Source organism: Thamnophis elegans, chromosome 10 (genome assembly GCF_009769535.1).
Source record: "Thamnophis elegans isolate rThaEle1 chromosome 10, rThaEle1.pri, whole genome shotgun sequence".
In the NCBI taxonomy this organism is placed as follows: domain Eukaryota; kingdom Metazoa; phylum Chordata; class Lepidosauria; order Squamata; family Colubridae; genus Thamnophis; species Thamnophis elegans.
The window spans coordinates 43,873,592-43,888,957 of NC_045550.1; the positions used below are offsets into that span (position 1 = coordinate 43,873,592).

Genomic DNA, 15,366 nt, shown 5'->3' on the forward strand with positions numbered 1-15,366 from the left:
AATACACTATCCTTCATTCACTGTAATGAAATTCTATGGGAAATATTAAATATTAACCTTAAGACATGTAATTCCATTGTGTCACTAATTTCATTCCTAATGTCCTCTCTAACATTTCCTCATTGCTGCCCTCCTCACTATACTTATCCTGACCACTGAGTTTACCATTATTTCCTCTAGCTGACCATGCACATTCTCCTATCATCAAGTTTGCTTTTTGCAAGAAAGAAAACAAAATGCATGAGGAAGCAACAAAACCACCATTCAGAGTGATGCAGAAGAACAGGGGGGAAAGCAACGAAGAGTCACTATTTTAGGAAGACTTTGAGAACTCTGAGAAGGCTATTAGGATGAGGCAGAGGTTTTTGCCAATAGAAAACTCCTGCATCTCAAGAACATTTCAAAAATTATCTTTATACCGTACTAACTATAGCTATATAGGAGAAGGACAGGCGGGGGGAGGAGTTAAAAGAGGCATAAGTTTAGAATCATTGCATACAAGAGAACGAAGTCCAATGCCCCTTGAATGCCATCGATTCTTATCAATCTCTAACCAGGTGCTAACCATTAGTCTGAGAAGATTTCTGTGCATGGGCTTCAGAAATAAAACAGTCATTTGGAACTTCTGCATTTGGACCTGCATTTTTCATGCTTGACAAGACCTATGGAAGTCCTTCAGCATGAAGATGCTAGTATCTAGTCAGTGCAGCCTTGTAAGTAGAAATGGTTTTAGTTATCATTACTCCATTCCCTTGCCTTGCCGCACAGTTTCTTATTCTGAATGGCCAAATTCATCATTCTGGTGGAAACCAAAAATGTTACAGTCATTTTGTTTTCTGAACTTTCTTCTGAATACAGACATCACTGTTTCAAATCTACGCATCAAGGTAGTTTGGATTCTCTGTAACCTGCCAGGATCAAATCCCTGTTGTTTTCATAACTCAGCTATTCTTTCCCTGGCCTTAGAATAATCAGACTTTTTCCATGTTTATATAACAATTTTGTCTGACTTGAGAATCATTGCCTTCTGCCTCAGGATGGATTAGATTTTGTTGTTAATTATTAAGAATTATCAAAAAGAAGCCACGCTTAATTGCCTGCAATATAAATTCCTGGCAAATCAGATATAATTATTGGGGTCCCCCCCTTATTGTTAAGGTAAAAGAGCACTGTTAATGAAATTGCACAGTCCAGTGAATCTTGGCTTCTCCAATTATTGCAACTTTCAGCTAAACACTTACAAACCATAAGGCAAAAGTTTTATTTGGAGATGCTGTTCTCTCTCTTAGGTCACCCTTCTAATTTAGCACATAGCTAGATTTTGGAGAAACTAAGGTATAACATAAAGGAAGGTGCCAATTGGGGAAGGCTGGTTTAAAATAATGCATAAATAGACAAGCTTTTTAAATAAAAGTGTATAAAATAAACTTTTTTGTTGTTATTTTTGGGATATGGTACATGTCTTCATTCTGAACCTTGGATTTCCTGACTTCATTCTTGCAGATTCAGGATGTTTGCTGGTTTTCTGTTCTAGTTATATGCTCCTTTTTCCATTTTTATATTATTCATTTTTGTCCTCAGTTTATCAGACTTCTTTATGCAACCATGACATCTTATAAAATGCAACAGATGTCTTATATGATGTCTTGTTTTTCTTTCTTTGCAGTGTTGTTTTTGTTTGGACCTTTATTGTCTTGTTTTTCAGAGTTTCTCAAGCATCCTGAACTGCTTTTCCCTCTAGGATTTCCATCCATGGAATCCTTCATATTCTCTTAGTTTGTTGAAGTCATTTGTCTTAAAGTCTAAAACAATAGTCTGACTTTCTTCAGTTACCTGAGCCTGGATTTTAGTGAATTCTAGGGTGACATAGTCATTCTCTCTCAAAGTTCTTACAATGCCCATTCCTTCAAACATTTCATCCCTATTGGTAACAATTAAGTCTAGTAGAGCTGAATCTCGTTCCCTCCTCCATTATTTGGAGAATAAAGTTGTCAGCTAGACATATCACAAACCTGCTCAATCTCCCACTCGCTGCAGAATTTGTTTATGTTGATGTCTGGGTAATTAAAGTCCCTTGTTACTACAGTAGTGTGTTTCCTGCACTCCTTGGCTTAACTGATTTGCAAAAAGTTCATCTACTGCCTCTGCTTGGTTGGGTGGCCCACTCACCTATTGCAATGACATTTCTTTCCCCCTGAAATATTCACCTATTCTCTGCGTTTTCAACATTAGCTCGGTGAAAACATTAGACAACTTGATTTCAGGAATCTGAGCAGTGTAGAATTAATGCCTGCTCGGTTCTATTATTCTTGACCACTCCTGCTGAAACTACATGTTTGTACAAGACCTGAATGCAACCAAGGCAATGCATCCCTTCTACTTTGCATGATATATCAAGATGACCTTTAAACAACAATTGGGAGAGGTAGTCAGAACTTCCAGAAAATCAGCTTTTGGGGAAAAGACTCAGATCTACCAGAAAGTCAACTTTTCTTTAACCTGTCAGGAGTGTGAGGACCTAAGAAATTTCTATGTCTATATAAAAGTTTCATGTTTTGTCTGTGCACCATTTATTAAGTGATTACCTATATCCCTCTAGTATGGAATCAATTATAATTAAAGTATTTTTAAAAAAGCCTTGATGTGTATGCGTGCTTATACAATTGCATATACATTACAACACACATGTGTTTATAACATTACAGTATACAGCATATAGTTTCTGGGCAGGACTCAGAATAAAAAACAACATGAAACAGAATTCTTGCCAATAAAAGTTAAGGAAGCATTCTCTCTGTTATGCTTCTGCCAGCAGGCAAGAGAGTTTTTATTCACTCTGCCTTATTGATTTGTTTTTGAATTAGGCTTTAATATGACAGGAGTTACTACTTCTTACTCTTGAGGAAGTTGAAGATTTTAATTATCAGGGTTTTAATGTTTTCATTCTAGTTTATGTTATCTGTATGTAATCTTATGTTAATTAGCTACACTGATTTCTGTGCAACAATTTATATACTTGCTTACAACTAGCATTCCACCAAATGTAGTGCTTAATCACTCAGAGGGGAGCCAATATGGAATTAGAGCTTTATTAGAGGCTACACTAAATGAAGAGAGAATGAAGGGATTACAGAGTCCCTGACTTATGACCACAACTGAGCCCAATCGAGCTTGCTTAGCTCCATTGCAAAGCAAGACAGTTGTTAAGTGAGTTTTGCCCCATTTTATGACCTTTCTTGCTACAGCTGTTGAATCATCACAGTTGCTACGTTAGAAACATGGCTGTTAAATAATTCTGGCTTCCCCACTAACTTTGCTTGTCAGAAGGTTACAAAAGGTGATCATGTGAACCTGGGACACTGCAACCATCATGAATACATGCTATTATCATGTGACCCTAAGGATGCTGCAACAGTCAAGTGTGAAAAAGATCATAAGATTTTTTTCAGTGCCATTGTAACTTCACTAAACAAATGGTTGTAAATTGAGGACTACCTGTAATATTTTTCTATACTTTCTATATATAGGAAATCTACAGAAAACTTAGCAACTTCTCAGAACAATATCCTTAGCGTAATAAGTGAGCAGTTCAGAAATAGACAGTACATTGCATCTAGCATTTAGTAATGTAATGAAATGTGTATGCTTAACTATATATAGCATGCTACAATGTTACGTCATACTCATGGCACAAGACAGGGCCCTGTATTTTCTGATATGCGTGTCAAGAATAGAAATAGATAGTGGATATCAGACTTGTGAATAGCCATTCACCTATTTCCTAATTATAAATAAGAACTGCTTCCAAGAACACTACTATGCTAATTTCCTGTCTTTTTTAGTTATCTCTATAAATTGGCTAATATAATCCACACATCATCTAACATACGAGTAAATAGGTGAGCATTCCTCAGTTTCTTTGTGAAGCTGCACAAACATACATAATTTTTATTCAGTATCTAGTTAATCATGTTTGTTTCTCAAAAAAGCAAGTTAATTATTCTTACACCTTTGCAAAAATAGTCTACTTCTGCCTATTTAGCTGTGACGCATTTCAATGAAGCAACTTGAGGAAACAGATAGAATTTCCTGTAATCTTAGCTTAATCCTATAAATTATCCTCTCTTTTCTTGACCTGCAAAAGCTGATCAAATGAATGTAAAAATGGTTTATTTGCATATGTGATATCAGAATTCAGGTCTCCTTAATATGCTTTGGTTCACCTTGGTACAAAAGTCATAGGTATCTTGAAGAATTTTCAGTCTTGAGATTAGACATTTTCAAACGTGCCATTCTTGCAAACAATTGGTGGATCTGCATTGCAGAATGAAGCATGAAGTTATTGGAACTCACACATTCTATAGAAGCTGAGCTTCTTGAGTTTCTTGAGCTTCTATCTCAAGTAAATTTCTGATTTTAATGGTACACACTTTTTTTTCAGGTCTGGGACTGCATTCTTAGGGGCAGGAGCAACATGGCATGGAGGTTTCTAAGCCTTGTATGTCAACTACTAACATTACTATTGTAGAATCATGGAAATTGCCTGTGTTGCTGGCTTAAGGACAAAACATCTGGCAAATTCAGAAGGAGGGACAGTTCCCATGGTGGCAGAGCAGCAGGGCAATGATACAACTTAAGACAGAAGTCTACAAATTCTTGTGTAATCTGTTTTAAAGGGAAAAAAATAAAATTAAAAGATGGCATATAATTATTTAAATCAATAAAAATACGGGACAATTCTACCCAAACATACTTTCTTGTTGCTGATCAGAGAATAGGAGCAAGATGTTAGAAAGATACTCTACAAAGGTAGAAAGGAAAGTGTGTGTGTGTGAGGGGGGGGGAATAAAGTTTCTACATCACATAAGGACTGTCACATATTCCTCAATACACTATAGCCGTGATAGTGTGCACAGGTGGCAGAGCACTCTCTGTGGGCATGTGCGCCATCACCAACTGGTCTTTGGGTTTCCGACGCACTCATGCACGCTGGCCAGCTGGTCTTTGTGTTTCTGGTGCACGCATGTGCGTGCAGATGTTCTGGTTTGGGCACTCGGTGCCGAAAAGTTTTGCCATCATTGCACCATAGCTTCTTGCTTGAATTTGCTTAAATGAAACAGGTTGGACATTTGCTTGAGCTGATAGAAATATAAAGAGAAGGCTTTCTCAAGAATGAAAGTATACCATCCATGCCAAATGTTTGCTAATAAATGCATAAGACATCCTTGAATCTTGGTGCATATCTTCTCAGTTTCTGATACAACTGGAGGTATCTGCCTTTTAAAAGCCCCACAATTCTTTGGATTAATGTATCACTGGATGTTACCTGTTTTTGTTGGAAATTTAAAACAAGGAGTGTCTTCCAGCTGCCTATCAAGGATGCCAACAGCTGGTAAACTGGACTGATGGATGAGCTCAGCACTGGTACTAATGAAATTTGCCAAGATTGTTGGGCCCTGGTAAATGCCTGAAGATCCCAAGTGGCATCAACAACAACTATTGTTACAGCAAATGGACACCACTCTCTTCCCCCGACTGCTTCTATCCCCCCTTTCAAAAATTTGTATTTTTATGTGTGTGATTTGCAATTCTGCAGCAGTGCATAGTATAGAAAGTGCGGGGAAGAGAATTCACCTGAGACTTTGAGAACAAAACAAGCCTCTAGCATTTATGGTAATGAAGAGAATGAAAACACAGTGGTAATGACTGTTGGAATCTCAGCAGCCAGGAGTATTTGCATCCAACTTTAGCGCACGAGAATGTCAACATCCTGCCTTGTCTGATATTATCAAAGTTAAAAACAATTCACATATCTAAGTATCAATCCCTTTCAACTCAGTGGAGAATATTTTTGAGTAGACATATATAGGACTACTGTAGGAGTGACTATATTTTCGTTTCTGCTAATTTTAATGAGACATAACTCATCAATATGTTTTTCTCATTGATTTTGGTGGCATGGAGGAAATTTAGGATACAAACCTGAATACACTTATTAGCGACCAAATTCTATTGAATACTGTGAGGCAGTCTTCTGAATAAATATGCGAGAGGTGGGACAGCATCCCATACAGTGGTTTTCACCAGGCTTTTCAAAGATTACTTTACTTCTTTATTACTTTTGGCAATATAGCAATTCAGTTTTGGGTTATTCACAATCTGGTGAATATTAAGTCTCACTTTACTTTAGAAGCGAGCAGGAGTAAGTCCCCTGTAACAAATTCATTACAGGACAGTAGTCCTTGGCTTACAACAGTTCATTTTATGACTGTTCAAATTTACAATGGCACTGCATAAAGTGACTTATGACTGATAAGTCATAAAGTGATTTATTTCATATTTGTGACTTGGCAGCATCTCCACGGTTACATGATCAAAATTTAAACACTGATTCATATTTATGATGGTTGCAGTGTCGCGGGTTCATATGGTCAACTTTTGCGACTTTCTGATAAGTAAAGACAATGGGGAAGCCAGATTCACTTAGCAGCCCATGTTGCTAACCTAACAACTGCAGTGATTCACTTAACAACTGTGGCAAGAATAGTTGTAAAATGGGGTAAATTTCACTTAACTGGCTCACTTAGCAACATACATTTTGGGCTCAATTGTGGTCATAAATCAAGGACTACCTGTAGACTTTAATGATGCTTAGGGCCAGAGCTTACATTATCTTTTTCTGCACCTATGTATACATTTCTGTCCTAATTACACATGATAACTCATTTCATCTAGAACAGTGGTCCTCAACCTGTGGATCAGGACCCCTTTGGAGGTCAAACGACCCTTTCACAGGGGTCACCTAAGACCATCGGAAAACACATATTTTCAATGGTCTTAGGAACCGAGACACCAATTTTATGGTTGAGGATCACCACAACATGTGGAACTGTATTAAAGGGTCATGGCATTGGGAAGGTTGAGAACCACTGATCTAGAGGAATGATTCTACACAGGCATTAATATAAGGGTTAGCAACATCATGGCACCCACAACCCTCCCCCCCATATATAATATTCAAGGAATATGATTTAAAAATAGCCCCAAATCTTGAAAAATAACAAATTTCCCAACTTTCTCATTGATCATAAATTTGCTAAGTCCTACAATAATAAATGAAATTAGGTTTTTAAGGTGCCACAAGTTTTTTTGCCAGCATGCTCTCATCTTCTTGATGCCAGAATCAAAGTGGATTGCCATTCTCATACTCTAGGGTGCTTTTTTAAACTTTAGCCTGCAGTTTTTGAATTTTTTTCTCCTTTGAAAATAGATCATTTACAATTTGAAGCCCAAATCTCAGTTCTGCTTTATATTCTATTCTTATCTCTCAAGACATTTTTTTTTCTATCCTGGAAGAGATCAATAGGTGAGGGTGAGTTGGATTTTTAAAATCAGAGCCATCTGTTTCCTTGAATTTAGGCTGCTATGATTTTATTTCTCCCAATTGTCTCCTTGGATACCGAAAGCTTTGGAACGGGAACATTCACTATCATTACACAAGAGTCCCTACAACTTTTTCCACATGCTCTCCGAGGTCCAAAAAGGTCCAAACTCCCTGATCTACCCTAACTATAAGGTCTCTGGTAGGGTTTGCTAATTGTGTTTTTATTTATTTAAAATAAATAAAAGATGGGGACTGATGATCTTTTTATTGAGAAAATATGCATATTTTAAAAGGCCAAATATGTTCCGCATTACCACACAACTTTCCCTAAACTTTTTTATACCTCTAAATTTCTCTAGCACTATTCCCCCTCCCCCCCAAAAAAAGCAGTTGGCTGCCTTTTTGAATTTAAAATCTTACTGAAAATGTGGCAAACACCCTAAAATGTGCTTCAAGTGAGTTAAAAGAAAAGACTCCTCCTCCACCCTATCTAATAGAAAACAGAAAATCCTAGATCTATGTTATATACTTATTGTACCATTACAGGCCCATTCAAACAACTTTAGATGAAATCTTCAATAGATTGCCAGTTTTGATAGAGCAGGATATAGATACTTTGGCAATTTGTAGCATACAAGTCAATCTGTGACTTCAGCTACAATTTCTAGGGCCAGCATATGAGTGCTTAAGCACAGAGTAATTCTACCTTACCAGGAGAAAGGGAAAGATGGAGGCACAGGAACATTCTGTGGAAAAGCAAAAATCACATTTTCGGATTGCAAGAAATCTACACCAGCAATATTTCTCAATCTCAGCAATTTTAAGATGTATGGACTTCAATTCCTACAATTCTGCCCTCCAGGAAAATACTTTTTAAGGGGAATATCGAAAAACCTCTAGAGCAGGGCTGTGAAATATGTGGCCCACGGGCTGGATACATCACGCGCTGGCCACACCCATGCCCGGTTTAGTGAAGGGAAAAAGGTAGTGGTACGTCACATGATGCCGGGATGACGTGAGTTTGATACCCCTGCTCTACAGGCAAGTGTCCCACAGTTCACCGACAAATGCACGCTCGACAAAAGCGCGGCGACAAAACCGCTGGGGAAAAAACGCGAGTTCGAAATCGCGCTGACGAATGAGCGCAGAAGCGTGCCGACAACAGTGCGCCGACAGAAGCGCACTCTAAACCTAACCCTAAACCTAACCCTTACCCTAACCCTTACCTTAACCGTAAGCACGCTTCTGTCAGCGCTCTTTTGTGGGCGCACTGTCGATGTCGCGGTTTTATCGCCACGGTTTTGCCGGGCGTGCTGTTTTCGGGCGCACATTTGTCGGGTCATGGTGTCCCACTACATGCATTGCACCCTAAGACCATTTATACAGCCCTTATTTGCTAAATAAGGAGTAAATTTGATTACACCATATTACCAAGAGAAGGAGAAAGGGTCCTTCACTGGATGTACAATACATAGAGGTAATCTTCAACTTATGAACTGAGTCTGGAATTTCAGTCACTAAATGATGCAGTCATTAAGCAAGTCATCCCATGAATGGGTCCGATTTTATAACCGTTTTACCACAGTCGTTAACAGAATCACATGGTCATTAAGCGAATCTAACTTCCTCAATTTACTTTGCTTGCAGGAGCCATTTGGGAAGGTCACAAATTGCAATCATGTAACCACAAAAAGCTGCAACGGTCATAAATGAAAGTCAGGTGCTAACCACTCAAATTCCAATAACATGATAGCAGAAGTGGTGCAAAAGTCTAAGTTTGGGGATTAGACGTAAATCACTTTTTCTGAGACTGTTGTAACTTTGAACTGTTTATTAAGCAGACAGTTGCAAATCAGGAACTACCTATAGACACCCAATCCATCAAGAGTGCTTTAATTTGGATTCCTGCATTGAGAAGGGGTCAGATTCCATGTCTTATTTTTTTCTGAGTCCTGCCATCCTCATTTAGTTTTTTAAATCTTTCTAGACCCCTTTCACCATATACATCCTATTGATGCTGTCAGTAAAATGTGTCCAGATGTATCCACAGTATTTGAACATATAAAGCAACTTACACGTCTTTACAAGCTGTGAAAACAAAACATTGCCCAACAAAAATTTGTTTTTCCTCCCTCCTTCCCCAGTGGAACGGTTTTGCTAAAGTTCCTTTTGATGTAAGGGGCCCCAAAGGTTGACTTTGATCATTTCTCTAGTTTTTTCAGAGAAACATATTTTAGAATTCATCCTTATCCACAAATGCCACTATTCTATTTTCCAAATAATTCTGTCACTTCACATACATTCATTTATTATTATTTATTATTTCTTCCATCTTCTGGGCTCCTTGTTTGAGGACATGACTAAATTCTACCATGGAAAATAGTTCTAAATTAGTTACAAACTAAATCCAACCATAAACAATAGTTTTTTTAATTGACATTTGCTAACATTATTAAATTCCTGTGTACTGGGGAGGCAGTTCTTAATTAGCCCTCACCTTACACTCATCAGATTTTAGCTCCAGAACCAATTTTCCCTGACACAACTCCCTCCAAGCATGCATCATTCATGTAGTAACATCTTGTTCCAATCCTCTGACTTTTGAGGTAGTTAGGACAGGAAAAAGCAGGAACAAAATGCATTGTAGGCATTTCTGAAGAACCATATAAAGAGCTGCAGTGGGTCAACTGTGTCACTGCTGACACCATCCAGGTCTCCTGGCTTGACTGAGAATAGCATGTATTTGCAAAACTGTCCTTTTCTGGTTCTCACAAAAATACAAAGACACCTAGATTTGTTTATATACTGAACCATAAGAGAATTTGGCTTTGACTTAGAAAAATCCATACAAACCATTCCAAGGTAATTTGAAAGATATGGCTTAGAATGAAATATGAATCAGGCCACTGACTTTGGTTGTTAGCTGGACACTAAGGAGGGGTTAGGATGGTCTGGTGAATTGGAAAATCAGTGTAAACAGTGAACTTGAATGCCCCTGTTCAAGTCCGTCCCAACCAGGGACCTAGTGGAGATTGTGGTCAGTTATTTTATGACAACTGAGCATCTCTCATAGGTTAATGTTGGAAGGATAAAATGAAAGGTGATCTTATGAACACCATCTTGTACTTCTTAGAGAAAAGGTAAGATATAATCATAATAAAAAGTAAAAAAAAATGAATACTTGACTCTGAACACTAACCTTTGAAAGAAAGGTAAAATACACATAGGCTGTGTTCAGCAATAGCCTTGAAACTGAATTAACCCATTTTTGTTCAATGTATTGAATAGTTAACTAATCCAACAGCCTTAATTCACACAATGCATTAAGCATAAAAATATCTAACAACATTTAAAACTTCTCAAGGTTGATAATTTGTGCAATTTGGTTATGAAAACCCAACAATGGAGTAAAAAAGTTCCTCTGAGCATATACAAAATCTTTCTTTATAGTGAGCCACATCATGCCATCCAAAATGGGTTTTGCAAGGCATTCCTTGAAATGTCTGTACAATTTATTAGATACAATAAAGGTACCTAATAATACTATTCTGTCCGCTGCGAAAAGAAGAGTTACAAGTACACTCTAACACAACTGAAAATGGGATTCTTTGAACTTCCTTGGCAAAGCACTTTCATCATTGAGAAAATTGACCTTTGCTTATTTCAGGGACAGCCTCTGAACTGTTCTTAGAAAATACTTCACAGTGGTTCTGTCCAGTGGTGGGATTCAGCCAATTCGCACCACTTCAGGAGAACCGGTTGTAAACTTTCTAAGAGGTTTGGTGAACTGATGGTTGGAAGAAATCATTAGGGCAGAGAACCGGTTGTTAAATTATTTGAATCCCACCATTGGATTTTGTCCAATCTTCCAAATCTGGTCTACAGTCCCAGGATTTTCTTGTGGTCTCCCATCCAAATACTGAGGCCGGATCCTCAGATTCCAGATCTCCAAGTTTTCTAGAGACTGCCACTTACCCAACTTTCAGCAGGAAAGTTTTTGCAATTAAAAGGAAATGGCCTTCTTTCAAATGTGAGGGGAGGGCACCTCTGCTTTCCAAATTTGCGTGCCAACTAGGCCTACCTGGAGTCGCCTCCGGGCCTCTTTCCCTTCCCAGACTCAATAATTACTCTCAACCTTTTGTTATGCACCGACCGGCAGGTTAGCACCTGGCCCGCCCCTCCACCGTACACTCTTACTTACTTGAGGAAGTATCTCTGACCCGTGTGCGTGAGCGCCATCTCCCAGCCGGGAGGAAGCGGCAGCTCATCCGTCACGTCGTAGGACTGCTGGCGGAGGTGGGCATGCTGTTGAGCCGGAGTCGGGGTGGCTCCCGCCCCGGTGCCCAGCTGCAGGGAAGCTGGCGAAGAGTGAGAGCGGACGTGGTGGACCCCGACGGCACCGCTGCTAAGCCGGGGAGGGTGGCTGCCCGAGTCGGTGCTCGATTGGCGGGAATGAGATCCCGAATCGGGCTCCTTAAAAAAAGATTCGGGCAGGATCTTTTTCCTCCACGAGCTGGGCTTGGGGTTCATGACCGAGTTGAAGAGAGCCTCTAAGTCAGTGTCCAGATCCTGGGTGACATGGATCACTTGCTGTCCCGGCGGGGGAGGGACGGCCGCAGGATTCATTTCTTCTTACCTCGAGCCAGAAAAGTTTGCCGCGGGACCTCGCAGAGAGGGAGAGGCAGGGGGTGGGTGGGGGCCAGAAGCAGGAGTTAATCAGAGCCGGCAGGCCAGGATTCCTCCTTCTAAAGTTATCTTGCAGACGTTCTAGTCTCCTTTGCTCCCACCGAGACAAGATTCCTGTAGCTGGAATCGGTCTGCGGCGAATTAAAGTTTCCGAAGCAAAACTCTCTCGACCTTTCTCCCCCTACTCCGCTTGTTTGCGAAAAAGGCCTCAAGCAGAAAATGCAAGGCGGTTATCCTCTCCCTCCCCAAAGTGTCTCTTTATCTCGCAGGATCTCCAAGAACAGTTGAAGCAAATCCAAGTCAAGCCCCGAAGGAAAGTTATGCAACTCCCCCTCCCCCCCCTCAGAATTTGGGAGATCTGCTACAACTCCCCCTAAAGAAAACAGCTCCTTTAAAGGACTAAGGAGAGAAAGAGAGAGAGAGAGAGAGAGAGAGAGAGAGAGAGAGAGAGAGAAAGATCTTCTCCCGCGGCTGTCACGAAAGGCAGGGAGGAATTCAGAAGAGGGCCTGGGACTCGAAGCGACGGGGGATCCCGCGGGGAGGGACCGGTGTGGCTTAGAACACTGAGAAGCGAACGTTCGGGTTTGGAACGTTCCCCTGAAATCTCAGCCGCGCTCTGCTCCAGGCCTGGCGTTCTCTTCGTCCCCCCCCCGCCTCGCGCGTGCAGAGGGCGGCCCGGCTCAGTCACTTTCTACCATTATTTCTCTTGTCTTAAAAGATGGGCGAAGGAAGGAGCGACTTTTGCGGGACGGAGGGTAGTCGGTCCCTTTTCTTTTCTTTTCTTACATACCCATCCTGTAGATCTTGGAAGGGCTGAGCGCTTCCACGGTGGCGCCGCCGCCGCGATCGACTATACTAAACAAACTTACCCAAAACTCTCAGAGTTAGGGCGGCGCAGAAAGTTTGGCAGCTGCATTATTCATGAGCTCAGCGTCTGGGACCAGTCCGATTACACGGTACACCCACTTGCCAGTTCTCCCTCCCACAGCTCGTTTTTTGGAGAGCCGGACCCTGCTGGATTTTTCAACTGGGAAACAGGAGCCTCCTGGGGGTGGGCTGAGGGAGGTTTCGGGAATCTCGAACGGAAATCAAGTAGGGTTATGACTAACAAATCAGGCAAAACGCGTGCCAGGGCTTCCTTCAGCTGCTCCTTTTGGAACTTTAGCTAAAAAGTAATCCAAAGCCAGGATACAACGGATTTAGGACGGAGACAGCCAACTGTCTAGATATTCCACTTAGATTGGCTCTTGTGGATGCCAAATCCGCTTTTATACTTGTTTTCAATTGGGGAGAAGGGAACTTGATTGTATTGCACAGCCAAGCTGTAAGGAGACATATTCCCAAAGCCCTAGTCCCACTATGTCCACTACTCTACATATCTACAGACCCCTCACATCCTGGACATAAATTGTTTCAACTCCTACCCTCAAAACTATAGAGCACTGCATATCAGAACAAGACACAAAAACAGTTTTTTCCCCTGAATGCCATCACTCTGCTTAACAACTAATTCTCACAACACTGTCAATAATTTACCAAGAATGTACTATATTCTTCTTCTCTTCCTTCCTAGTATCTATCTCTCCACACTTATGACTATAACCATGTTGCTTGTATCTTTCAATTTATATTGTTTTTATTGTTTCTTAGTAGGATGTTATAGCTTATTAGTAACCTTGACTATCACCAGGGGTTGTATCTTTTTATTCTTGAGAATGTATTTTTAGTCTCCTTATGTACACTGAGAGCATATGTACCAAAGACAAGTTCATTGTGTGTCCAATCACACTTGGCCAATAAAGAATTCTATTCTATTCTACTCACTCCAAATTTCCACTTTATCTGCATCTTGCTCCCAACCTGAGTGAAGCAGCATAGCATAGTTACTGGGTTAGTATGATCCATGTGTCGGAGCAGGCACAAAATAAAACTAACATAGCAGATTCATGCCACATATAAATACAAAGCAAACCAACCATAATTGACATAATGCATGAATCCAATTAAAGAAATATCCCTAGTTGGTAGATTTAGCTTAGTGAAAAATCTCAAATATTAAACTTCTGCTGGCCATGCTTACATGGTAAATGGGAACTTGAACAAAATAACTACAGAGCCAGAGATTTGCCAACATATTCAGAGTTCCCCAGCCACCTTTTCTTACAGGTGACACATCTGAATAAAAAGCTCAGCAACACCTTACAAGACACATTAAACTGAGACATCAATGAGCCTTTGGTTGCATTCTAGAAACTGCATTTCAGTCCTTACAAGAGAGCACCTCTGCCATCATATGTACTTTAATATTCACTTGAGACTTTATGTTTCATCAAAATTATATTTAAACAAACTCTGATAAATGAGAGCCAATGGGAACATAGCAATTAAAATACTATTTATTCAGCACTCACAGTAGTTAAGCCTAAATTAGAATCAGATTTAAATATCTGCTCAGCCATGATACTTACCAGATGAGTAAGGTCAAACCATAAAAAACCCTAATGAAGCTTAAAACTTAACACGCGGAGCAAATGGAATTGATTTTTTAAAATTGTGATAGGTTAGATGTCTAATAGGATGGTCAGTACAATTACAGTAGAAGGAAACCACCTGCCAAATAAAAACAAATATGCAATTATTTTAATTTTATAATTTACCTGGTTCAGGAATATTCAACTGGAATTTTTAGGATTGCAACCCTAACAGACTTCCATAGGAATAACTCTTTTGAGTATGAGGGGGGGTGTAATTTTAAGTAAATGAACCTATGGTTATATTGCTGTCCTGTCTTAACCAAGTTAATTTTTTAAACACGTTTTCACTGAAGAGTCATGCTAGTTAAGATGAAGATTATAACCTGGAAAGACAGTGAGCAGCTTGGGAAACAGACTGGACATATTACATAATGAGGGACAAGCCTTGTACATTCTTAGGACAGAAATGTTTTCTCCCATCTTAAACCCTAAAATCAGCCATCATATTCAATACCCAAATCAGACTATTAATTTGTTTAATACAAGCCTGTCCAGTATTTCCCAAACTCTTCAGTCCAAGACCCCTTGATTAATTTTTCTCCTATATCTGGAGAAGACAGAGACTTGGGGTACCTGGGACTTTTTCATTCCGAATATTTAAAATAAACACTAACTAGTGACAATTTCCACTAAAATAATGTATACACATTTGTGACAAAAATCATTTTTAAAGGATTCATTATTTGCTCTGATTTATACTTTTTTCTTCTGTAAGCCCAACTGCTCAAATTATGCACATGTGAATATACAAACAAAAGTAAC

The 15,366-nt window shown here is 39.7% G+C and overlaps 1 protein-coding gene across 1 annotated transcript in view; it reads right to left on the bottom strand.

Annotated features, from left to right (window-relative positions):
• WWTR1 (WW domain containing transcription regulator 1) overlaps positions 1–12,959 on the bottom strand; it is a 90,181-nt gene extending 77,222 nt beyond the window's left edge. Inside the window, exon 1 of the mRNA XM_032225147.1 lies at positions 11,586–12,959. Coding sequence (XP_032081038.1) covers positions 11,586–12,010 — 425 coding nt within the window. The 5' untranslated portion in view covers positions 12,011–12,959. The remainder of the gene's footprint in view (positions 1–11,585) is intronic.
• Positions 12,960–15,366: the final 2,407 nt, after the last annotated feature.